The sequence below is a fragment of the Carassius gibelio genome, chromosome A19 (genome assembly GCF_023724105.1).
Source record: "Carassius gibelio isolate Cgi1373 ecotype wild population from Czech Republic chromosome A19, carGib1.2-hapl.c, whole genome shotgun sequence".
In the NCBI taxonomy this organism is placed as follows: domain Eukaryota; kingdom Metazoa; phylum Chordata; class Actinopteri; order Cypriniformes; family Cyprinidae; genus Carassius; species Carassius gibelio.
The window spans coordinates 23,035,133-23,061,419 of NC_068389.1; the positions used below are offsets into that span (position 1 = coordinate 23,035,133).

Consider the following 26,287-nt stretch of genomic DNA (forward strand, 5'->3'; position numbering starts at 1 on the left):
TGCAACAGGATCTTTTCTTAAAGCTGCCTTCACTTTTTTCCCCACAAGTTCTACTAACATTTGACATTTACAAAATTACACAACATTTTTTGGTCTTCATTTTCTGAGGCATATATTTACTGTTTCGTCATTTCAAACCAACAAAAAGTTTTTTGTTCAATATTTTTTATATGTTTTTAGAAACATTTTAGAAATCTTTTCTATTAGCACTTCAGTACTTGAATGGTATTGAAACTCCCTAAATTCTCTCTCTCTCTCTCTCTCTCTCTATATATATATATATATGTATATTTTATTCTCTATGCTTACACTATTTTCAAGGGGGCCAAAATGGCATAAATGATTGAAAATAAGTTTCATAAAACAGTATAAAAAATTTTTTTTACATTTGTATAATCCTATAAAATAAAAAATGTATATACAAGTAATAAATAATAGTTAATATGAAATAAATATTTAGTATAAATTAAACTATATATACACATACTACAGTAAGTTTATTATGTTCACAAATCAACTTTTGAATAATCTAAATGAATAAAATAATCTAAATAATCTATTTAATTTTCTTTTGTTTAGTTTATGCTTATGTCTTTGAGTGAATTTTTAAAGTGTGATTTTTCAAACCTTGAAAAGTAATTGAAATGTTTATAATGAATATTCTTCATTTGTTCATCACTCTTTTAAATATTTCACGGTGCAGAAAATGCAATTTGCAAATAATTAATTGTAGTTTTCTTGGACAATGGGGTCAAAAAGGGTGAGAATCCCTGTTCCAGAAAATGTCAGAAATTTTATATTTGTATCACTTCTCATGCTAATGCCTCATTACAATTAATTGCTTTAGATATCCAGATAAAATCATCTGTTAAAATAATAAATGCAAATACTAGTGTTGTTCTTTTAAGTAAAAGCAAGCTGCTTTGATGTTACAAAATGGGATGACATGCAGACATTCGTCTGGCTGAAGTTTCCAAATTCTCTTTGGAATCAGTATATTCCAAAACACTGCCTGGAAATGTGACACTCAATATGACAGAGTCAGCTAAATGCAATACATTTGGCAATAACAAATGGAGTTCAAATGGAAATCACATCTGTACAGGCCAATGAGCTGCAAGCACAGTATATAACACTGAAAAGCAGAGGTTCTCAAACTTTCATGCATATCACCAACTGTGATCAATTTTCTAATGGCATCAATGTATAGCTATGTGCTAAAGAATAAATATAAGACATATGTTTATAGTCTAGAAGTCTCATGTGTGATTAATATGGACCAGATTATTCTGAACTAGAGCTGTAATCGGGCCCTATAAGTTAAAAGAGCCCAACAGAAGTAAATTTTTGCCGCGTTTCCACCGAAATTATCCGGAACATTTGTACCAGGAACTTTTTTCCCCCCAGACCCGTTGCTTTCTGCGTTTCCACCGCAGTCAAAAGTACTGGGAAGATTAGGCAAATAGACTGGTGATGAAGGTCTGCGTGGTTTCACATTACATAGTACGCTAGGGACTTCTGTGAAAAAATCATTTTTGATTTTTAAGACATAAGTGTTCATTGAATCGATTGTAAAATCGATTTTCCATGTAAAAAAAAAAAAAGGCGTTTCCTTTTTCAACGTCAAATAACGGTTGAATGTAAAGAGAGCGCTGGAAACGCACAAGTCAGCAATATTTCTTATTTATTGGCATCACGTTTTGTGCACAATAACAAACAGCAACAGGAGTGCAACATTCTCGAAAAAATATATATGCAGATGGGATGGCTGCCATAACAAAAGAAAAACATCACTGCAGGCTTCAACCCGGCTGCATTTATGATTTAGATGATTCAAAAATCTCCAAGATTATTTTAAATAATGATTCAATCCATTTCAAACAACTGTTCAAAAAATGAAACTTTAAATGGACTTGAGAACAGGCCATGTGTGTTTTTTTATATTGAACGTAACTAGTGCTGCAACCATTATAAATGCTATCATAAGCTCATATTTACCATAGTAAAATAATTTTCTTTGCCTCTTATTTATTTTATACTGTAAAAACTTCAACCACATAAGTTGAAAATGAATAAAGGTTGAAATATTATATTAGAAGTTGTACTTATATTTTTTGGTAAAGTTATCCAAAGGATTCATTAGCTAATTAAAAAAAAGAACATTAGATTAATTATTTATTGTAATAAAAATAATCGTTAGATTAGTCGACTAATCGAAAAAATAATCGTTAGATTAGTTGACAGAAAAAAATAGTCGTTAGTTGCAGCTCTAAACGTAACCGACACTAAGGATAGGTGGCACTAGACAGGCATAATGAAATGCGTAAAAAGGCTAGGGCCATCGATCAACATTTTCGGGTTCCAAAGCAGAGCGTTTTTTATTCACTGTATGTCCAGCTGTTGAGAAGACACACTCCGACCGCACTGATGTCCCAGGGACACTCAGGTACAGTTGCGCAAGGTGGGGGTATTACTGCCAATTTTCCACCACAAAAGCCGGTAACTGTCAGCTTGCAATGGTCCTTTTCATAACTCAGAATCTCCTGTAACTAGATGCGTGAAAGAGGGGAATTCGCATCTACTGCGCAGCGAGACCTCCAGACGCGTGTAAACGAGTCTTTACATTGACTTAACATTGAAATAATTCGCGCCAGGCGCTCTATTTGTGTTTGGTGTGAACGCAGCATAAGCATCACTGGGTCTTATAGGCGTGTAAAATTGGACTTTCCGAATTCTAAAGAAAGAAAACCTGTTAGATTTACCCCGCAGCTGAATTATATTTTATGTTTAACCACTAAAGAGACATCAGAGCCAGCGGCACACATCAGAAGGTCTAGCCGAGGTGAGGCTGCTTCTTGGTGGATACATTAGCACTGAGCTCCCGCTGATCGCATGGAGCTGACCGTCTCTGAAATCGGCGAAACACATTTTTAAATAGGCGCTGACTTTATAAATAAACCACAGATTTGAGTTTTAACCTTTTAATTGTCACCCCCATTTTTGAACATACACGTGAAAGTACACTATTCACACTTAAATTGTTATAATTCATAAACGCTTTTGAATACAGACCAAAGGTTGGTCTCTTTTTAAAGAATACAATCTGCAGATTATTGCAGAAGTGAAATCATTTAAAAAAATGAAAGCATAAAAAGGTTATAGAAGTTTAAATTTACTGTAAATACATTTATTATTTTATTTTTATTATATTTTATATAAAATAAATATTTTATAAAATATGTTTTAATCCAAAATTGCTATAAAATTAAAGCCATATGTCTAAATAAGTTGTGTTCCAAATTTGAAGTTGATATAAAACAAATGTAGGTTCATATGCAATTTTGTTTAGGCGTTATACCACAAAAAGCCACCGGGGGCCATTGAAACTGCATTGAATTTTTTGGATGGATTTGTTTGTCACAAATGTATCAATTTCTCTTTCAATATTATGTCTATGACAAAATAACCACCAAATATGGAATCTTGAGACTCAGACCTTTCCAACGATATGTATTTTGTCAAGATTATGAAAAGTTTTGATTCTAAAAGACCGTAATATATTTGGAATATGACCCCTCCCACTAAGGGGGAGGACCACGCTAAAAGATTTTAAAGTACGATTTCCATGGTAACGCAGTGTTCGATTTCAAAATGGTTTTCATAAGATGAATTTGGAGTATATAAGCTTTCAAATGATATATAATTTTTGATGATTACTAAAACATGTGATAGGGAAAAAGGAAGCGGAGTAGATTTTTTGTGACAAAGGTCAGAACTCATGTTATGATGTATATGTTTTGAGGTGCACTCTTCTTATAAATTAATCTTTTACTGTTCCTTCATAATTTTTAACAACAAAACGTGGTCAAATATCTATTTAGGAGTCTTAGACCTTTCCAATGATATATAGTTTGTCATGATTAGATTAGGATATAATTGTTATATATTGAAGTAAATGTAGGCGTCCCGTATACGGGACGGTGACATTTAACAGGTTAAACAACTACATTCTCACCCGAAATACTTTCAAAAATACATTTCCTGACACAATTACAGTAATATTTTGAAAATGTTGATCTGAATAAATGGTGGTTGAACTCAACCAATCAGGATGTTTAGCGCCCAAGTCCCGCCCCCGAAAGTTCCGGAACTTTGAAAAAGTACCACCTCGCAGCAGGGACTTTCTGAGGGGCATTTTTTTACCCGGAACTTTATTTAGTTCCTGGTTCCTGCGGTGGAAACACACCGAGTACCAGGCCAAAGTCCCTAGTTCCTGGGTAAAGTTCCTGCGGTAAAAATCATGGCTTTTGATTGACAGCTTTTTAAAAGCCCCAACCCATTTACAGCCCATCATTATTCAAACGCACAAAGCTCTTTTGCCTTTTGTCAAGAATGAGTAATTTATACATGTTTTAATAGAATTTATTCATGACTAACGTAGACTATAGGCCACTTGGAAGTTGGAACAAAGAAATAAAATAACATCATTACATCTCAGCTCTCTAAATAGGCATAGGCATACACTTAGCCAATAAATAGGCCAACACACCAATAAAAATGAGTCTTTCTAAACCAATTAAATTAAGACAAATTCAAAATTAAGATGGGCATTTGGCAATAACGAAACTGAGACAAAGGCTCTGCGGAATTTGCTTCGCCACTTCACTCCACAATCCGGCCTCAACGCTGTGTTTTTTTGCATTTCACATAACGCACTGGCTCATTATTCTCATTATGCACATGTTCAAAACTTTTCCACACCTCAGACTTTGCTTTAGTTACAAAATGTGCGTCGTAGTTGTGTGATATAAATCTATCCCATCACTCCTGAACAATATAAATTTCACCACTTAAAAGGCATCTTTAAATTCCACAGTATAAATTTCCACCAAAAAGTGTCAACATGCAGGTTCACAGCACCTGAGTTTCGATGACTTCTTTGGCTGACGGCTGATCGTCTCCATCACTGTCGGCTGCTTTATCTTCCTCTACATCTGAGCTCTTTTCTTCAGAACCGTCCTCCTCATCATCATCTTCCTCCTCCTCCTCATCATCACTGTCACTGCCTGATTCTTCGAGCCCAGAGAAGACACTCTCTTCGCTGTCTGACAGATCAGCCTTATCTTCATCCCCATCATCTAGATGACCATCTTTACCCTCATCCTTATCAAAGATGGGCAGCTGAGAAAGAAAGAACATCACAAATGCATCAAAACAAACACAACACACTAATAACTGCATGAAAAACAAACACATATTTAAAACAAATTCTGCTTTCATAATGCTTTTCATACACAATTAATATTTGTCTACCACGGGGGTCACCATATTCAGTCCTGGAGGGCCACTGTCCTGCAGAGTTTAGTTTTACTTGCCTCAACACACCTGCCTGGAAGTTTGAAGTATACCTAGTATGACCTTGATAAGCTGGTTTTTGTGTGTTTGATTGAGGTTGGAGTAAGAGTTAGGTTTGTTTGGACACCCCTAAATTACATGTTTTTTATGAAATAAAAGTATATACCTGGCCATGTGTTTCCAAACATTTGACTAATAATATCGTAGACAAATAACCAGGTTAAGTGAAAGTGTCTACTGACAGTCTATTAACACTCATTCAATAAATAATATATATGTAAACACATCCATTTTTATTATTAATCTCAATCTCATCATGTGAGAACACCTCAAGTCAACCTCGCGCTACATAAACACGCGTGTTATTATATAACGCGTTATGTATAAACTGCTTCGAAACATCGTTATATCAGTAAAGTATCAAAACATACCTGTTCCTCTTCATTCTCCTCTAAATTTCTTTTCTTATTCTTTACTTTACTCATGGTGCCGGTGTGCAATGGACGCATGCTGAAACTGCGACCATGTGGGTTCGAATCGATGACGTCAAAGGTCAAACTGCGACACGTTCTAATTGTTTTACTTCTTTTTATATAAACTCTTTACAAATATCATTAAAACTCCATTTATTTACAATATGTCGTTTCTAAAAATATTATAATTTCGAATTGAGTGCGTTTTAATAAAACTGCGTATGAGGCAAAAGGTTAAAGTTCAACGTTGAACCGAGTGCACGTTTAAACCTTTTATGTTTTCAAAATAATTATTTTAAACACATTTAAACAAACAAGATTGACATTTTATGTGTTTTTATTTGTGTGTTTAGTGTGTAAGCTCCTTAAAAAAAGTGGATGTCTTTAAACACGCGTCGCGGTGGCGTCATCAGGTCGCGACTCTTCTAAGCGCTGTTTGTTTCTACGCAGTTTCTACGCTGTGCGGGTTTAATGGAAATTTCCTCTACTTCTGATTTATCGAAAACACTTATTCAAATTCATTTCATATTATATATCGCTTTCTAAATGGGATCCGGACAGTCCGAGGGGGAAAGATAATCAGATTAGTTTCTGTTTTCGTTCAGCTACACTTTGAGAGTGTACCTCTGCTCTTTATCACAGAGGTGTAAATATCGTCAGAAACAATCACTAAACTATCCGTGATGGAGTATCAAAGCGTGGGGCCCGGAGGTATGGTGGTCTCGGGCAATAATGTACCTGCGTTTCTGACCAAACTGTGGACGCTGGTGGAGGATCCGGACACAGACCCGCTGATCTGCTGGAGTCCCGTGAGTTTAGAGTCTGATCGAGGGTTCAGAGCTGGATTAGAGTTAGATTCATCTGTGATCAGCTCTAGCCTAGGCCTGCACCAGCACGTCCTAAAATAACCTCTGATTTGCACATAAACCTGAATTTACTGTAGTTTTTACCTTTTGTTAGAAATGGGCCTGTTGATATTTGGGATAAAGGGGCCTGAACAGATTTGCCTTATTAGATTCAGTCGTCATAAATCAGATTAGACTTGCACCAGTGGCACAAAATAAACTGATAAAAAAAGTGTAACCTGAAGTATTGAATTAATAGTATCCGTCACTTGTCTAAATCAGGAGTTTGCCTGGTGCTTGGGTTTTAATTTTATCTTACCATCAGGAAAAGCTAAAGCTCTGTTTGAATATCAGAATGAACCGAAGCCAATTTTAATCTTTTGGCATCTTGTCTGTTGTGGATGTGTTTGTCCACTAAACCTTCTGTTTTCATCACTTCTGATGTGTTTGCAGAGCGGGAACAGCTTCCATGTGTTTGACCAGGGCAGGTTTTCCAAAGAGGTTCTGCCGAAATATTTTAAGCACAACAACATGGCCAGTTTTGTTCGCCAGCTTAATATGTGTAAGTATAAGAAAATTCTATCAGCTATGTAATAAACCTAATTGATCACCCAACAAGATGTTTACAATCAATCTCAATTTATTTTTTTTCTGAGCACTTTGCTAAGATCATTTATTCTCTTTCTCTAATATAATAGTTTTTCTATTTTATGTTTAACTGTATTTTTTAATCTTAAATGTATGTTTTTGTTTTTGTTTTAAGTGTACAACACTCCATGGTATCTTAAAGTGCATTTGTAAATAAATTTTGAATTGATTATGCGCAATATTTATGATGTTATGCGTATTAATTATTTTTATGTCATGTATGTTTAGAATAATTGTTTAGGTTATAAAATATTTTGATTTGTCTTTTGTTGGAAAATGCAAAAATGTGAATGAAAATCATTAATTATTTCTATAGCTTCAAAAGCAGTATTTTATTATGTTCATCTAAAATTGTCTATAATTGATGATAATAGAACATTTTATTTATAGAGCTTCATTTAAGGTGCCTATTTTAGATGCTTTATTCTTTATCTGTATTAAACTTTGAAGCCGAATATATAACACGTTAATATATTCCTCTTAGATGGCTTCCGGAAAGTTGTCCACATTGAGCAGGGTGGGCTGGTAAAACCAGAGAAAGACGATACAGAATTCCAACATCCATATTTCATCCGCGGACAGGAGAATCTGCTGGAGAATATCAAGAGGAAAGTCACAACGGTAGGTAGAAACTCATCTTCCTGATGGCCTGCCTTTGCTGGAACATCTGAGAATATATGAACTGAGTGTTTATGAGATATCAGCAGCGGTGACCTTGAGTTTGAATGAGGTCCAGGTTTTTAGTTAGTTGGGTTTCAGAGAGGCTTTTCGATTCAGAGCAGCTATACAGTCAGGCTGAAGTTCATTTAGGACATAGTCGTGATGTCAGACCACTAATGTGGACTGAATTATTCTGGGTTTTTAGGGGATTCCGTGCTATTCATGTTTGGCTGTGAAACCTGCGGTGTTTAACTAATAAAAGAACCTTTCTTACTGGACAGCATTATGTGTAGCTTCTAATGTAGGGGTGTAACTAGCAGGAAAGGCTTTCTATTGTTTTGTTTTGTTTATGTACACTTGATGGATTTTACTGATATATTGTTAGCATTTTCGATATGATCATGCGCATCTAGTCAGTAAGTCGGGTTCTGTGATTACTGCTAAATCGTCCAGCCCTACAACACATGTTCTTTTCACATTTACTACATTTGATGATGTGTCTGATTCTGCTGTCTAAATAGTGTTCCTGTGGCTCAAATGGTAGAGCATTGCGTTATCAAGCACAAGGTTGGGGGTCCGATTCCCCCAGGAACACATGATAGGTCTGCTAAATGCATAAATTTAATTTTTAACTTTAATTTAAATAATGGTCAGAAATCATTGGATTAATTATAAATCCGTGTATTTTATTCGACTGACAGCCCTAATGTGTAACGTTCATAAATAAAATGGAAATCTGCAAATAATATGTAAATGCGTAATATAACATGTCATAATGCACAGTATAAATATGTATTTGTGCATATAAATGAATTCTAATAATAAATCAATGATTATTATATATTTCCATTCAGAAATTGTGCAGATTTCTCAGTGCACACAGTCTGGTGATGGGTAACCAGATCAAGTTTTTTTTGTGTTTATGATGGTTTCCATGTGCTCTGCTGGGTTTCCTCGGGCCACTTTGATTCCCGGTGTCCCTCTTATTCACGTTGGCTCAGTGCCAGATTGTGATAATCAGCAGGTCTGAGAGGAAGCCAGCTGGAGACGTGTGGATTAGAGGCCGATGTTGTGGGGCACTTAATCTGGCATCACTCTGATGCTCCATCGATGGAACTTTCCAACCCTCCAATTTATAGTCTTTCCTCTCCTGCTCTGTCCAAATGTCCAGCTCGGGGTGGAAATCAAGCCGTTAGCACGTGCTTTCCACTACGTGCGGTTCAGAAATGGGTCACGACAGACTCGACTCACCCAATCATGCGATCACACACACTTCTCAGTTCGTATCCTTGACTTTTTCATTGTGTCCATCTGCAGGTGTCAAATATTAAACACGAAGACTTAAAGCTGAGCACTGAAGAAATGTCTAAAATGATCACAGATGTCCAGTTCATGAAGGGCAAGCAGGAGTCGATGGACTCCAAAATCAGCACCCTCAAACAGTAAGTCACAATTCATTTAGTTTTGGCCCAAACATTTGTCTACCATTTCATCTCCTGGTTCTGGATTAATTTAGTCTAAACCGGCTTTCATATAGTTACTGAACCTACTGGGAAAAGTTTAGCTGATGTAATAGTTGGCCGGTCCCCTACCAAGAATTTAGTCCTTATTTAAGGAATTAAAACAGTTTTCTGTGTTAAAATTATATATATATAAAGAGTATTTTCTGCATTGTATCTGTGTATGTTTAGCCAATAGGCTTCCAAAGTATGTAGTAAGAACTGTGAGTGGATGTTATTTATTATTATTTGTTTTACAAAATGGGTTACAAATTCAAATCTGTGTCATTTTAATATTGAAATACTATAATAGTTTCTATTAACGGTTAATTTTTTAAAAATTATTTACATTTTAATTTTAGTTTTAGTCTAAAGTTTCTGTTTGGTGTCTAAACTGGCTTTCGTGTAGTCTCTAAACCTACTGGGAAAAGTATGAGTATTTAATACATAAAATAATATTTTTTGCATTGTATTTGTGTACTTATGCCCAATAGACGTCCATAGTAAGTTCAGAACTGTCAGTGCATCTTTTTTATTTATTTATCAAGTCACCTTTATTAATTTATTTAATTATACACACTGAGGTGCAAATTCAGATCATTGTTGTCTCAGCATCAGTGAGTTGTTTTATTTATATATATATATATATATATATTAAAAAAAATCTGTTTTCATATGATATCAAAAGCAGTTTCCAGTGTAATGCTGAAGACATGAATGTGGGTTAATCTCTTTGTGACCCCCTGCTAGTCATGGCTCTAAAACGGACGGCTGTCCTCTCACCAGTGTGATGTGGTTCGGCAGCTGCTCTCAGCTTGTCGCTCTCACAGCTGGATGGGTCTGTAGGGTTCGTCATGTGTTTGTGACACACACACACATACACATGTTTACCTAGCTATATAATTTAGGACATTACATAGACTTCTATTGTTTTTATATACAGGTAATTATACACGTTTTAGCCCAAGCCCACCGCTGCTACTCACAGAAAACGTTATGCGTCTTTAGATCTTCAAAAAAACGTTATTTTTATACTTTCCAATTTTGTCAGGTTTTGCTAAATTTTTGGTAGAAATTTGTCCCCAAAATATAAACACACACACACAAACGAACAGTGGTCCTTTGGTACACACCGGCAGAATATTATGAAAGATGTCTGCTTGGACGTGTCACCCCTGCAATAACTTTTTTAGTCCTCTGAATATGTGACCGATTTCTGAAATCACCCCCCAAAAATATCTTTTTTAAATAATTTAACACCAGTCAGTCTATTATTCTGACACCTAAGGTGTGTTTTAAGTTTGAATTCAAGTCCGTGAATGTAATGTGTTTTCAGAATGGGTGCTGTAGTTAATGTATTAACATGTGAAATTAAGAGAATTTTCCAAATATTAAAATAACATTTAAATAATAAATACAATTGAAATTACTTATTATTTATTAAATAATATTTTCTATTATTTAAAATAAATCTGTATTTTATTTCTGTGTTTTCCCCGTCTTGTATTTAACACATTTAATACATTAGCAAAGGTGTGTATTTTTAATAGATATGCAGCCAACATATAGAAAAATGATAGAATAATGCTAATTCATAATGGCTAATTTATTGATCAATCAAGTTATAATTAAAGTTCAGTGTGGAATAGCATCAGACAGTAAAATATACTGTTGGTGATTCTATTTTGTTTGTAAAAATTCTTTTCTTGCCTTTCACACCAAATTCACTGATTTCAGAATTTAGTTATTTTTTTGAAAGTCTGTTTTGGCGTGTGAAGGAGATTTGAATCTCTGAGTCTGAATGGAGATTTGGGAGAGGTCTGATCACCCTGCTTACAGGAATCCACACCTGTCCCATAAACCCCCGTCCCATCTGCTGAGGGGTGAGCAGGGGAAGGGCACTTGATTGGAGGAGGGGACTCTTAAAAAGCTTCTTCCTGCACTTTGCTCTTTTACAGATGAGCAATGCTGGGTTATAATGCAGTCCTCTCATAATCTCTGTCTCTTATACTTGATCTGCAGGGACTCAGAGAGATGAATGTTAGACACATGATGTCACTCAAGTCAATTATTCCTGATACTTTTCACTGAAAAAAAACCCCCTAGATTTACTTGGAAATAATTTTGACATCGAAATTGCTTCTACATTTTCTTTTTTTTTTAATAAGTTATGGGTTTAAAAAAAAGTGTTTTACAGTGTTAAACATGAAAACATTGCTTTTTATAGTGTGTTCATTTAGATTTTATATCTACATTTTTATATAAAATAATGATCATTTACTTAATGAGGTCAACGCATTGTTTAATTTATATTATATCATTATTTTTTTAAGAAAAAACTTACATATTATTCTTATCACATATAAAGTTATATTTTGATGGACTGATGGTGATAATAAATAGGTCTCCAATGAAAATATTTTTTTTTTTTATCATTAGTTTTTCATTTATTTATAATTATGTACTTTTTTTTTTAAACTTAAATGGGTCATGAACTGAGAAATCAAATAAGCCGGCGCAACATCGTGATGTTTATCGGCCCAACCTTACATGGCACAATGAATCTCTTATTCACTCTTAATTTCTTCTGTACTTCTTGTGTACAGAACTCAAGTTGATTAATGTATTCATGACCACATTTGATGTAAAAGTCCAGTTCGAACTCAAGGCAATTCGTATATATTTTATGAGTTGGCTTATTCATATGATTTGTTCGACCTCAATTTGTGCTAAATCGTGTATTTTATGAGTTGCACGATTTGTATGAATTTGTAGAAATGACCAACACCTAAACTCACCCCTAAACTTACCCCGTCACTGGGGTCTAGACAAATAGTACAAAATCGTACGAGTTAGGTCATATGAATTCGTACGAATAAGCCACCTCATAAAATACATACGAATTGGTCGTTCATCATACTAACATTATTAGTGCACCTATGGAAGCATTATCAAATAATTAAAAAGTGCAGTTCATGACCCCTTTAACAACTAATGATTATTAATGAGCAACTAATTAGGAGATTACGGAGTCAAAATTTGTAGCTAATAGTCATTTAATCATGAGAATTGGTCCCCAAACTAAAGTTTCCTATATTTTGTGCTTCCTAAGCAGATCTTTCAGGCAACGCAGCTGTGCTTATGAAAGCACCATGCAGTTGTTTGTGTAGTACATTTAAAATTTTTGGACTCTTGTCCATGATTTCAAATGTTCTTTAACCTGTACTGCAACAACTAATTGATAAAATCGATTATTATCGATAATGAAAATCATCGACAGTGATTCTCATTATCGATTAGTCTGTCTGCCCACAGTGCACATACAACTGCAGCCGGTCGCATCAAATTACAGAACTGAATAACGCATTTCTATGGACAAAATGCATCTACAAATATTGAAAGAAACAGAATGAGCTTGTTTCTGCAGAGCATTACTGTGATTGTTTTATTTTTGATCTAGAGATTTACACTATATTCATTATATAGACTACAGTGATTAACAAATGTATTAAATGTTTTTAACCAATTTTGTAAGGTTTGTGTCACTGCTGCTCTTAACTAACAGTATTGGTAATTACCAAAATAATTTTTAAGCTTTCTGTATTGGTTAGACCTCCAATGTTTAAGCTTTTTAGTAACAGTAGTAAGCTATTTCGAATGCTATAATATAATTATTTATTATGACATACTTTTCCTGCAGGAAAACCTAAACCTTTTTTTGTAGTGGGCTATGTACATTCTGCTGAACAATAGTAATACATATCTGACAAATATTTGTCTTTAAACTAAACCGGACTTGACGGGTTGACGTACCTTTACAGTTCTGTGTATGTGATGTGACGCTAGTTTTACTCCAATCAAACGGTCAAATGCTCATGAAGTGCCTGTCAGAGCAGTTCTGGAGATGTTGTTCATGTGTTCACGTCCTTATTTAGTGAGACAGCAGACACTGAAATCACCACGAGCATCACGCGCACTTCAGTGTCTGTAATAAAGGAAGACGCGCATCTGCTCCATTCATTAATAGAGACACACAGAACATGCAGGATTTATATTTAAATAGACTGTTCCGGCTTAATATTTACAGATAAGTAAGTGCAGTGACCTATTTTTGATTAATTCATTCATAATTTGGCAAATTTCCGTGCCATTCTGCGTTAAACTGTAAATTCCATTTTTAAGACTGGATTCCACGATTCCCTCCGCGTTTTCTGCATCGTGGAAATCATAGGGCCCTAGTTGTGGTATGCCAGCTCTATCTTGCAATGGACACACACCACTACGTTCTCTTTACGTTTGCCCGCGTCCTCAAATCAAAACACTGCTGACTCCTTGCAGTATGCGATTTTGGATGCAGCGCTTGTCTCCTTCCGCTTTGTGGGTGATGTAAACGCGTTGTAACATTTAAAAAATCATTGCGAAAGAACCTGACGTGAGATTTAAAACAAATTAAAAGAGGCTTCGAGTCAGATGAAAAAATAGGAGTTTAAATCCGATTAATCGGAAAAATAATCGGCCAACTAATCGATTTTCAGAATAATCTGTAGTTGCAGCCCTAACAGTGATGTTCAGTTTTTTTTTTCCTTGCAGTTTTGATCCAATGTTTAGTCCATGTTTCTGTGGCTATATTGAACTCATGAGCGAATTTTTTTTTTCCTTTTTATCAGTGTCAAGGGAGCAGAGTTTAAGAGAAGCAGGCCTTACTGAGTCACCCTGAATAAAACAACCGCCCGAGTTTTTTCAGTAGCGTTTACAAAGTTTAGAGTCGTATTTGTCATTTTCATTGTGAACACAACTTCAGTCCTTATACTTTCTAACAGAACTCGTTGTCTGAAACTTTATTTTTCATCTTTCTGTCTCTCTCCCGCAGTGAGAATGAGGCTCTCTGGAGGGAAGTTGCCACTTTGAGACAGAAACATGTTCAACAGCAGAAAGTCGTCAATAAGGTGAAATCAGTAAACTTTCTCCTGCTTTCAGAGTGACGCATACATTTGTTGGTAAAAAAAAAGTGTTGCAACAAAGACTTTGCAGTTGAAAGTTCATCCATTCCAGCCTCACAGACAGCCTTATCAGTTTCAATTCTAAATGAATTGGCAGAAGCATCACATTTTACTTCCAAAACATGACAGATTTGAATTGGTTCATTTTGTTTCACCAGTGGATCCTCTGGAGTGAATGGGTGCTGTCAGAATGAGAGTCCAAACAGCTGATTAAAACATTTCAATAATCCGAACCACTCCAGTCATGTAACAGTCCTTTATCCATAAAATCATTGAAAAAGTTTTCTCATCTGAATCAGGAGAGATATATGCACAAAGAAAACTGCTTAAAACAGTTCTGAACAAATGTGTAGGTGGATTTTGATGTGAAAGGGCAACAAGAGATTGACTTTTTCACTACAGAAAGCATCGTTATAGATTTTTGCCAGTGATTGTTTGAAGGTAAAATGCTTTTTTAGAATTTGTTTCTTATAAACACAAAGCTTTTCACTTCACAAAGGACTGGAGTGGTGTGGATAACTTGTAGATTATTGTGATGTTTTTATCAGCTGTTTGGACTCTCATTCTGACGGCACCCATTCACTGCAGAGGATCCACTCATAATGCTAAGTTTCACCAAATCTGTTCTGTGAAGAAAGATACTAACCTACATCAATATTTTAGTTAGTTTTTAATGTAAATAGAAGATGTTATTCTTCGATTGTCTTGACTGATTTTACTTTTTGTTTCCACAGCTCATTCAGTTCTTGATCACACTGGCACGATCCAACAGAGTCCTGGGAGTGAAACGAAAGATGCAAGTCAATCTCATCTATCCACATTGATAGCTTGCTATTTAACTGTAGTGTGGTACAGTATGTGAAAAGTTGTTAGCTGTGGTTGTTGTCCGTTATAATGTTTTACTTCTTCTATTGTGCCCTTTATTTTATGGGGGATTTTTTCTCTTTCTTTCTTTCTTTCTCTGTGTTTGTTCACAGGCCTCTGATGTTGAATGACGGCAGCTCCACACACTCCCTGCCAAAATACTCTCGGCAGTACTCGCTCGAGTCATCTCCTGCTCTCTCTGTGAGTACTGCAAGACTATATCTCAAATTCTGAGCTGAATTTTCCAGTGATTTCCAGATTTGTTAAGTGTAAAGTATGTTTTCCTGTGCGTAGCCCTCCTCTACAGCTTTCACAGGAACGGGTGTCTTCAATTCTGAATCGCTTGTCAAGACGGGGCCAATCATCTCTGATATCACAGAACTGGCGCAGTCCAACCCTGTTGCCACAGAGGAGTGGATTGAAGACAGGCAAGTTTCAGAAAATGTGGCACATTTCACCACCAAATCAAAAGAATGTATTTGAGAAATGTGTTTGTTTGTCATAAAAACTAAAGTTAAAAGTCATGAAATCTCCAGGGTGTGTGTATTTAAATGTGTGTGTGTAATTTGTATATATATATATATATATATATATATATATATATATATATATATATATATATATATATATATACACACGTGTTTGTATGTGTAATATATATATATATATATATATATATATATATATATATTTGGGCCATGATGAACACCATAGTGAATACACAAATCTGGAGACTGTTTAAATATGTTTTAGAAAGTAGCACAGCTGCTTTATTTATTGGGTTTCCAGAGTGACGTCTGCAGTTTAGCGCCATCTGCTGTCAGAGAGCGAATGTTTTTTTTTTTTCAGCACCTCATGTGTTCCCCCCATAGTCTGTATAAAAACAGGTTCCCCCATGTGCTTCTCATGCATGATTGTTTACATCAGAGCGCGTCTTTCAAGCATCATACAGCAGAGTTGTGTATTTTGACCAGTTGATGGGAATAGTATTCTTAAAATGCAGTCCAAATTCTGAATAATTTGTAAAATATATGTTGTTGGTTTAGATGATTTAACACGTTTATACAAGTCTTGAAGCTGTCTTGACACCTCTTTTTTTTTTTATCACAGAACAAGTCCATTGGTCCACGTGAAGGAGGAGCCCTCTAGCCCTGCCCACAGTCCTGAGGAGGAGGAGGAGGTGTGTCCTGTGGAAGTGGAAGTGGGATCCGGTGTACCTGTGGACACGCCCCTTTCCCCTATAACCTTCATCAACTCCATCCTCCAGGAGAGCGAGCCCGTCACTGCCCCGACCCCGCCTCCAAACGACCAGAAGTGTCTGAGCTTGGCCTGCTTGGACAAGTGAGTTTTACCAACAAATATACATCCGTTTAGGACAAACAAAGGCACTGCTTCTCTGCTCCGTTTAAGTTCACAGTCTTCCCTTAACGAGTAACACTTTTCCTATAGTTCCCTTTCTTTCTGTGATCCTGTAATGGTTTAACCAGGGATGGTTCATCCAAAAATAAAAGTTCTGTCACCGTTAGCTAACTGATTTGTTTTCTGTGCAGCACTGATTTGTTTTCTGTGCAGCACAAAACCGATCCTGCTCATTTCAGTACAATGAAAGTGGATGGTGACGGCTTTTATTGGTACATTTCATTATGCATGTGAGAATTTTTATTTAAATGTTACATAACATACACCATTTCACCTAATCTTGTGTTAATCTTGAGTACCTATAGAGTAGTACTGCATCCTTCATATATCCAAAATGTCTTTAGTTTTATCATATTTATAAAAGAAAAATACAGCTTTCCGATTCTCTCTGGAAAAAGCCGAGCTCCTGGAGGTGTGCCGTGGGTGGAGCTATAATACTGATGATTCTTGTTGTTTCCATTAACCTATATTCACTTATGTGCTGATTTCCAACAAAAGACAGAAATCTGATGCAATTGTACTTACGTGAATGGGGTCTTTTATCACTGGGACCACTCCCATGTATTAATAGCAAACGATGTGCAAATCCAGCATTGACTTGGGCCTTGTTTATAAAACATTTGTCACTCAACTGACCAGAACACACAAACACACTTGATACACTCCATTGCTGCCCCGGAAAAACAAACTGCATCCACTGTTCGTGTAACGCTGGGTTCTTTGGGAAGCTGAACACGGTAAACTTTCCCTCATATCCAAAAACGCAGTTATATGGAGAATGAGAGAAATGCTCATATAAGGAGTTCCACCATCGTCTATGTCATTAGATCCACGATCAAAAAAAAACAGCCGAAACTTGTACCAACCCGGAAGAAAGATTTTCTGCACAGAAATTCTCAGTCATTCTTCTAAATAATTTTTTTAAACTTTGGTCTGTTCTCACACAAAATGATCATATGGTTTCTATAGAATAACCTTAATACACTAGTTATGACACCGTATGGTGCTTTTTTTTTAGTCTGAGAGATGTTTTCACTAACTAAAACTAAATATAAAAAAATATTAAATATAATTTTTCAGTTCAGTTAGTTGCCAAGGCAACATTTCTCATTTAAGTTAACTTTAAGTACTAAAAATATATAAAATAAAATCTTATAAAATACAATAAATACAATAAAATTACTAAACTAATGTGAAAACAAAATATAAAAATAATACCGGATTCAAAATATTGATTAAAAACTATGCAAGAATATCAATGATTCTAAAATAACTGTTTTGTTTGTTGTCTGGGTTCATATGATGCTTTTTTTAAAGAACATTATTTGTGTATTTGGTGTAACAGAATAATTTGAAATGCTTGAAATGAAAAAAACACATTATTTTTCAAATACTTTATATTATTGTAGGTCCTCTATGCCCCGCCTCCTTCAAACACATTAACTTCTGCAAAGTCCCTCCTTCCGACAAGCGGAAGGCCAAATAAAGTGCTTTGCTTTCACCTAGATACACACAGCATCTCCCTGACATGGCTGCTTCAACGCTAACTGTGTTACTGAAACCAAGCCTTTTTTGTTTGCATGAACATTTGGGAAGAATTACGCAAATATTTCCACATAGTGACATAGACGTGGGGGCGTGTTTGAATGAGGCATTTTGGGGGGCGTGGCAAAGTCTTGACTTTGATAAAGAATACCTCTTTGGGTTTGAGACTTTAGTCTCTACAACTTTATAGATTTTCTTTATGCACCAAGAGCTTTTAACACTCCAAAGAGAAAGGGAAAAATTGAAATCGCATCATATGACCCCTTTAAAGCTTGAAAGCTATGGTCACCATCCACTTCAGTTGTGTGGAAAAGAGCATTGTCTGCTCTTTTTGAATTTTGTACAAAACAATTGTGTACTAAAGGATGTGGGTAAGTTTTTAATGACAGGATTTTCATTTCTAGGTGAACTATCCATTTCCACATCAACCAGAAAAGTTTAAAAACTAATGAGCAGGTCCTTTTTTTATTAAATGTCCCAGGGGAATCAATGGTATGAACAAATTTTTCAGCTTGCACTTATTTGTGCTATTTGGATGCTCTGTTTAGACTGGCATAGTGAGTAATACTGATACTTTATCAGATACTCATGTGAGCCAATGCATTATTTCATATTCAAGTCATCTCATGGCCCCTCTGGCGCTACATTTGGGGCTCTTTTATTTTATTAGTAATTTAACTTTAAGCTAATGTGTACTTGATTGTTGTTTCAAACATGAATGAAACCTATGACGTCCCGTGAAAGCACTAGAATACACAAAATCACACTGTTATTCGGACTAATATGTAGTATGTGGCTCATTTTTACGGATTGGTCCGTTAACATTAAACTGTTTAAAAATATTTAAAAGAAAATATATTGAGGAATATATTGATAACCATTCAGCAATGTCTGGTGGCTCCAAAACACCTGGACTTCAATAAAAACCAATTCAGAATGATCTGTACATTGGCTCTAGTTTCCGTTCCACCCAGAACAGAAAGATTTTTGACTGTGGCAGAGGCCTGTTGATGTGTGTAGCACCCCCTGCTGTCTCCAGTGCCATGTTGTGCTTCTTTCTTTTCAGTTATCCTCAGATGTGTGAGATCTCTCGCCTTTTCTCCAGCTTCTCCACCTCGTCTCTACACCTCAGGCCTCATTCCGGGTTAGCATTTCAGTCGGCCGATCCGTCCCCAGAACGCCTGACGCTGTGCTTAATCACATAGACGTTAACCGCGCTTAGCTTGTCTTGTCAAGTTAAATATATTTCTAGAGCACGATTAAAAACAACAGTAGTTGACCAGGCTCATTCAGTAATTTCTACCACAGTTTACCTGAGAAACGCTGAATGCTTATTAGTCATCGGTGGGCTCAGGTGTGCTGGAGGTTGTAGAAAGTGTAAAATAGCCTGTTTGGGAGCTCTTGAGCTTAATTTGACAAGTGCAACCCCACGATCGCACAATTTATTATGTCTAGCGGGAAGAAAGTATGGAGTGTGGCACAGCTTTTAAACCAAGCACTTGTTTTGTGCTCTCATTGAAACCTCCATTTACCCAATCCCCCTTTGACCCCTGTTCCCCTCCTACCTCTGATTGGATATTGATGTGATGAGGTCAGCAGCTCCGCCTGCCTCTGTGACATCATCACAGTTTTGATCTTTCTGGGGACCGGCCTCTCTCCCGTTTTATAGGAAATGCTTCCTGTTATTGCTGAAGTGAAATTGCAGATTTTAATTGGCTGCTTTTGTAGAAGTAATCATTAAATTACAGAGTGGTTTTTGGAGAGTGGAACTGGCTGGATTGTGTGTGATGTTTGAGAGGGCATTTTCTTTGCTTTCTCTTTCTAAAACAGGGCAGAACTAAGCGATCATCTAGAGACCATTGACTCTGGATTAGACAACCTTCAGCAGATCCTCAATGCTCAGTCCATTAACTTCGACGCCTCGCCTTTCTTTGATGTAAATATTTTCTCAGTCGTTAACACCATATACAACAACTAAGTGAAATTGATTTGATTTTTTAAAATAAAAACTAAAATAGATATTTTATTGTTGTCAATAATTTTATTTTTTTTGTGCACTTCATTCATGCATGAATGTATAAATGCTGTAAAGTTGAACATTTAAATAATGTACTGTTGAATAATGTATGGTTGTGATTCACAGATTTTCACATCGTCTTCTGTTGATGTGGATCTGGACAGCCTGGCTAGTGTAAGTTTTATTCATTTATTAATGATTTTTTCTTTTGTAATTTATGTGATCATTTATATAGTTATTTCAGCTATAATTCTGTATATAGAATATATAAAACGCAGAGATAACACTAAGAAAGCAGACTGCTAGTGTGATTTCAGTGTCTAAATGGCTCCATAAGATCCACGGCTCACAGAATGAACACTATGCAAAGACTTCAAACCTGTCTGATCTGTTTATATCAGAAAATATTTGACATAGTTTCAAATGAGAGATGTTTATCAGATCGCTAGAAGTTAAAGTGGTTGAACTGCAGATTGCTTTAGGGTTAATACCTGTTCATGTAGTTTACTTTCTCTTTGCATGAAAGCATCAGTTGTGTGGGAAGTAAGGTTAACATCTTCATTTTTTTCAGTCGTGGCGAGCCCTCCAGAAATCTGAGTCTTAGTTCATCATACTCATCATCTGTGGTCTCTTTACAGATCCAGGACCTTCTGTCACCTGAACCTGTGAAAGAAACTGAATCGGATGCAGACACTGAAGATTCAGGTATTTAGGGTGCTTGAAAATACAAATTTTGATTTAAAATGCAAAGACATACACTGTTAATAAATAAATAAACCCCAAAAATCTATAGAAAGAAATGACACATGGTTGCCACCAATTTACTGTAAAAATATGGCAGCAATATTTCAGAAGTCAGGACTTTATTGACAAGTATGTTTACACACAGAAAATGCATTCGTCATATCAGTGCAGAAGAAAATGCAGACAAAGTGCAAACACGCATGATAGTGCAGACATCCATAGGAATTACACGTAAGGATAAAATAAAACACTAATATAAGAAAAGCCGAAAATGTAATAATGCAATATAATACAGAAATATAGAGAAAAAAACAATTGTTTTAATAATTGTAGTGATATGTTATATACAAGTGTACAATCTTCTGATTCTATGTAATTAATGTGTCAGTTATAATGGGCAGTATATAGTGATAAAAGTTTTAATTGTTCATGCTGAATATAGTCTGCAGGAAGGAAAACTGTTCTTGTGCCTGGCTGTTCTAGGGGTTGATGCTCTGTAGCGCTGACCATAGGGCAACAGTTGAAAGAGAAGGTGGGCTGAATGTGTGGGGTCACGCTTTTTTTTTTATCACGCTGGATGTGTAAAGATTTTGGAGGTTAGGCAGTGGGAAACCAGTATTTTTCGAAGGAGTCCTGACTGTCCGTTGTAGTCTCTTGATGCCTGATTTGATAGCTGAGCAAATTTAGACCAATATGGATGAACGCAGGATGGACTCAGTGATGGCTGATTTGAACTTTATCAGCAGATCCTGTGGCAGGTTGTATTTCCTCATTTAGAGAAGGAAGTACAGCCTCTGCTGGGCCTTTATTTCAATGGAGTCTATGTGAGTGTCCCAATTCAGGTCCGGAGAGATGATGGTGCCCAGGAGAGTTTCTCTACTGCAGCCACAGTGCTGTTCAAGATGGTGAGTGGGGGGAGTGCAGGGGGGTTTCTCCTGAAGTCCACTATCATCTCCACTGTTTTATGCGTGTTGAGCTCCAGGTTATTATAACTGCACCAGTCAGCCAGCTCTTTAAAGGTCACACATTGTACCCCTTTCTGGAATTTTATTTTAGGTTTTGATGTCCTTAAGAATATATATTTGCCATATAAGTACCAAAAACCATATCAGTATATTTGTACAGGTCATTTCTCAGGAGGTCTGCTAAGAGCAGGTCGATTTTGACCGGTCTGATTAATATTCATGAGCCTCTCTCCTGATTGGCCTGTTGTTTCCTGAGTGATGCATGGCCAGGCCAACCACAGGTAACTAGGGTCAGCCGCCATCACAGCACTTGCTGGAGGCAGCAAAACAAAGGGGAAACTGGAGATGGCCCATTCAAACCAGCACAGATTCGGCTACGTAAGGAGCTTAAAATATCATCTTGTTGTGATGTTGGATGCCAGAATCGACGTAATACAGCCTCAAATTAGAAATGTGATCGCATATCTGCTGCCACTGTCAAGCAAAAAAAAAAAAAAAAAAAAGGGGGCTGTGTTTAAACCTGATAAAATGAGTGGACTGGACCGAAACGATCATCAAAAAATGCTTGTGTTTGCAGCGCACACTTATTAGAAAAGGTTCAATAAAGTATTGTCTTTTGTTGTTATGGACGAGTCTACAGATTTCTTGCCATATGTTTCTTGCATCTTGTACGAAAAAATATCTTTGTGCATGTGTGTTAAACAACAAACTGATAATTTATATGTAATTGTATATACATTGTTGTGATTATTTGCAGCTTGACCAATAATTTAGCTGTAAAAAGAGTTGCATGCTACATTTGAAACATACATATGAATGTTCATCAAACGCTAGGCAGTTAACGTGCCTAGCGTTTTCGACTCGTACATTACACGTCACACCCTGATGTCACGTGTCTTTACGGGCCCTTTACGAGTTGTGTGTGAATGCAAGTGTAAAATCTAGGCGACCCGGCAACTTTTGGCGGGACAAATCACCCGTGTATTTTCCGGAATCGCAGTGTGAAAGGGGCTCTAGTCTTCTGTTATTTTCTTCCACACAGACTGTAAATGCAGGTTGAATAGCAAGAGAGGGGAGGAGGGGGGATGCAGAAGGTGTCGGTGTATGTGTGAAGTACTGATCAGAGCGGGTGGGTGGGGGGGGGGGGGGGGTGAGACTGTGCTCTTCAAACCAGCAGTAAAATACATTCAGATCATCAGCCAGTTGTTGACTCTCTGTAGACTGTGGGGGTGGTGTCTTGTACTTGTTCCTCAGACCAGGCCATACTGACGCTGGGTCGTTGGTTGAAAAATGTATAGCTTTTTTAGCCACTCTTGATTTCCTTTTTTAGTATGTTTCTGGCCTTGTTGTACAATACTTTGTCCCCACTTCTATAAGCATCCTCTTTGGCACAATGAAGTAGTTATTTTTTTTCCCCAGTTAACTCTGGTTTATCATTGAGTAATAGGAATGACCTGGTAGGAATGCCCATATCCTCACTGAAACTGGTATGGGAGCTCATCTATGTTGGTGGCTGCAGCTTTAAAAACCATTCGTTTTGTTAAGAAGGGAATGGACATTTGCAAGATGAATGTTTGGGAGCACGGTTCAGAGCTTAAACAGCAACGCTGCACCTCGGAATAAAATGTCCCACACGTCTGAATAATCAAAGGCAAAATATTTTTTGGGATGTATTGGTTATTGTTAAGGAGTTTGTCTCTGGTAAAACTTATAGAAGAAGGAGACTTAACACATAACAAGCAAACAAAAACAGCCAGCCATCTTTAGGTTTTACACATTGAAATTAAATTTACTGTAAAAAAAAAAATGGTAGTATTAATATTCCATCAAAATGTATAACTTTTATTTTTTTAGCTGCACAATATATTAACCACCATAATAATACAGGTAGTAAAAGAGACACATGATTAACTAGTTTGCCACAAGAAGCATAAGATGTAATTAAGAAGATCATTTTTCATTCAAATCTCTGACAGTATTTTAAAGTTTTTCAACATATAAAGTAAGGAAACATGCTGTTAACAAATGAACAGGTTTTTTTTTACTAACCATTTTTCACAGTCTTTTACTGTTAAAAGTAAAAATATAAACGTTTTTGCAGTTGCAGTCTTTTGATATTTTTTGGGTGTTAAAGGTGTGTAGTTTTTATGCAACTAATGTGACCAAATGGTGTTTTCAGGCAAGCAGCTGGTTCAGTACATGTCTCAGCCCGTGATTCTTCCGGATCCCGTCAGCACTGAAACCAGTGCCAGCGACCTGCCCATCCTTCTGGAACTGGAGGGCGACTCGTATTTCGGGTCAGAACCAGCTGAAGACCCGACCATCTCCCTTCTTAACTTCCAGCCCCCCGTCCCTGAAGACCCCAAACTATCATAGAGAGAGCAGCTTTCTAAAGGGATTTATATCTGTGTGGGTTTTTAAAAATGTTATTCTCTGCTTTTTTTTTTTGGTCATTTAAGACATCAGGGCTAGCCATTCGATTTTTACTCTGGTAATTCCCTTCACAATGAACCTGGGAAAAATCTCTAAAAAAATCAGTACAAAGAATTCAGTATTCCTTCAAAACCCTCTACTATGGAGTTGAAACATCAAAATTAACTTTTATTTCTTGGCTCAGTAGTTTCCTTGTTGTGGCAGTTATAAAACCTTAAACTAAGAGTGTAATGCTACAGATGGAATCCTAAATTTATCGTCCAGGCTTTGTGTGCTTCTCATTTATTTAGCTTGATTGGATTTGCACCAATACTTTTAGATCTATGCTAATTGATTGTCTTGCAGTCTGTCACCACTGCAAAACCTCATGCATTTTCCAGCTCTTTTGGTTGTCATGTATCTAATTATGTTTATATTATGTATAAAAACCACCAGGTTGTTGTATTCGACACCCAGGTCTCATAAGTATGCCACGTAGTCATCTTCCAGAAGATTTTCTTTGCAGTATATGGTACAGTGGTTAAATATCTCATTGATAGCCAGAAAATGCAGTTGGTTTAATCTGACAGACATGAAACAAGCATCAAAAATCAATGTTGTGTAAATCTGTCCAGCATCCCACTAACTGTCTTCAAAACCGTAGCTGTTACTCATCATATAATGTCTGATTTTGGTTAGTTATGATGAGTATGGGTATGGGTTAAAGGTGCATATTTAGAGATTTTAATGAAATCTTTTGTACAAATATTAATAATCTTTTGCCGTTGAAAGTTCTAACAAGCAGGACAGCCAATGATGCTGTATATAGGATTTATGTTTGAATATATAAGTAGAGAGTCAGTGCATTTGTTTTGATGAAACAAATTAATTTCAGACTTTGAAAACACATTCAACAGGGATGAATTACACAATAGGTGTAATATAAGGCAGGTCATTTATGCATTGATAATAGGTGTATCGGATGATCTGATTGAAAAAAATTTGTGCAATAATTCAACTCTTAACCAACTTTGACAGCAACACATTGGTTCATTTATTCCCCTTGTTTTTTTGTTTTTTTTTTTTGTTTAGCAAAAGGAACTAGAAAATATAATAGGTGAATCTTATTAAGACAGTGTTGGCATATTTCACCTCAAAATCTAGGAAAAAAAAACATTTTAAAGAGAACAAAAAGCCACATTTTTGGCCACTTGTGGATGATTCCCTCTCACTCCCAGGGTCCTAAAATAGGCTTCATTATCCTTTAGCAATGTAAAATAGTATACAATTAAAATATATATTTTTCTCATGATTTGGGTAAAATGCAACCTGGACCTTTTTGTGAGATTCACATGTAAATTGGATACCAAAAAAAATAAAATAAAGATTTTTGGTGCAACTTCTACACATGCTTTGCCCTATAGACTTCTATCGTTCAATGCATGTTTATTTTTGGATGGTCAGCGCAGTAGAGGAACTTGGGGAGGAATGTCACCGTTTGATGGTTCTAGTCATTTTCAGTCACATTTTAGTCATTGGATGACTCCTAGCCAGAGAGACTAATATTAGGCATAAATTATTTTATTACGCATGTGAACAACACTTTGTGTATTGATATGTTTCAAATAAAATGTTTTTAAAAGTATTTGGAAGTAGTTTGGCTTTTTATTTCCCTTGCTTTAACCTGCTGAACCAAGCTTTTGCTTCCATTCGGGTTTTCATAGTAGTTTTCACACAAGGCCGGTAGATGGGGATGTCTTTTTAGGTGACATTAAAAAAAGAATATGCATTGTTTACATTGTGACAATACAAAATTGGTTGAAAATCGGCGAACTTGTCCT

The 26,287-nt window shown here is 36.2% G+C and overlaps 2 protein-coding genes across 3 annotated transcripts in view; one reads left to right on the forward strand and one right to left on the reverse strand.

Moving 5' to 3' along the window:
* LOC127934968 (ribosome biogenesis protein bop1) overlaps positions 1-5,937 on the reverse strand; it is a 72,176-nt gene extending 66,239 nt beyond the window's left edge. Inside the window, exons 1-2 of the mRNA XM_052532559.1 lie at positions 5,787-5,937; positions 4,921-5,181 (exon numbers count right to left, since the gene is read on the reverse strand). Of these exons, the coding sequence (XP_052388519.1) occupies positions 4,921-5,181; positions 5,787-5,864 (339 nt within the window). The 5' untranslated portion in view covers positions 5,865-5,937. The remainder of the gene's footprint in view (positions 1-4,920; positions 5,182-5,786) is intronic.
* Positions 5,938-6,234: 297 nt separating this feature from the next.
* Positions 6,235-26,091, forward strand: LOC127934969 (heat shock factor protein 1). 2 transcript variants are annotated; one of them, XM_052532560.1, is made up of 14 exons: positions 6,236-6,637; positions 7,127-7,235; positions 7,806-7,942; positions 9,299-9,423; positions 14,351-14,426; positions 15,215-15,276; positions 15,458-15,545; positions 15,639-15,772; positions 16,455-16,685; positions 19,375-19,452; positions 20,139-20,244; positions 20,452-20,499; positions 20,964-21,030; positions 24,214-26,091. In XM_052532560.1, the coding sequence occupies exons 1-14, from the start codon at positions 6,512-6,514 to the stop codon at positions 24,408-24,410; spliced, it is 1,584 nt and encodes a 527-aa protein (XP_052388520.1). In that variant the 5' UTR covers positions 6,236-6,511; the 3' UTR covers positions 24,411-26,091. The 2 variants fall into 2 exon arrangements, with proteins under 2 accessions (XP_052388521.1, XP_052388520.1); XM_052532561.1 differs by lacking the exon at positions 19,375-19,452 and having other exon boundaries at positions 6,235-6,637.
* Positions 26,092-26,287: the final 196 nt, after the last annotated feature.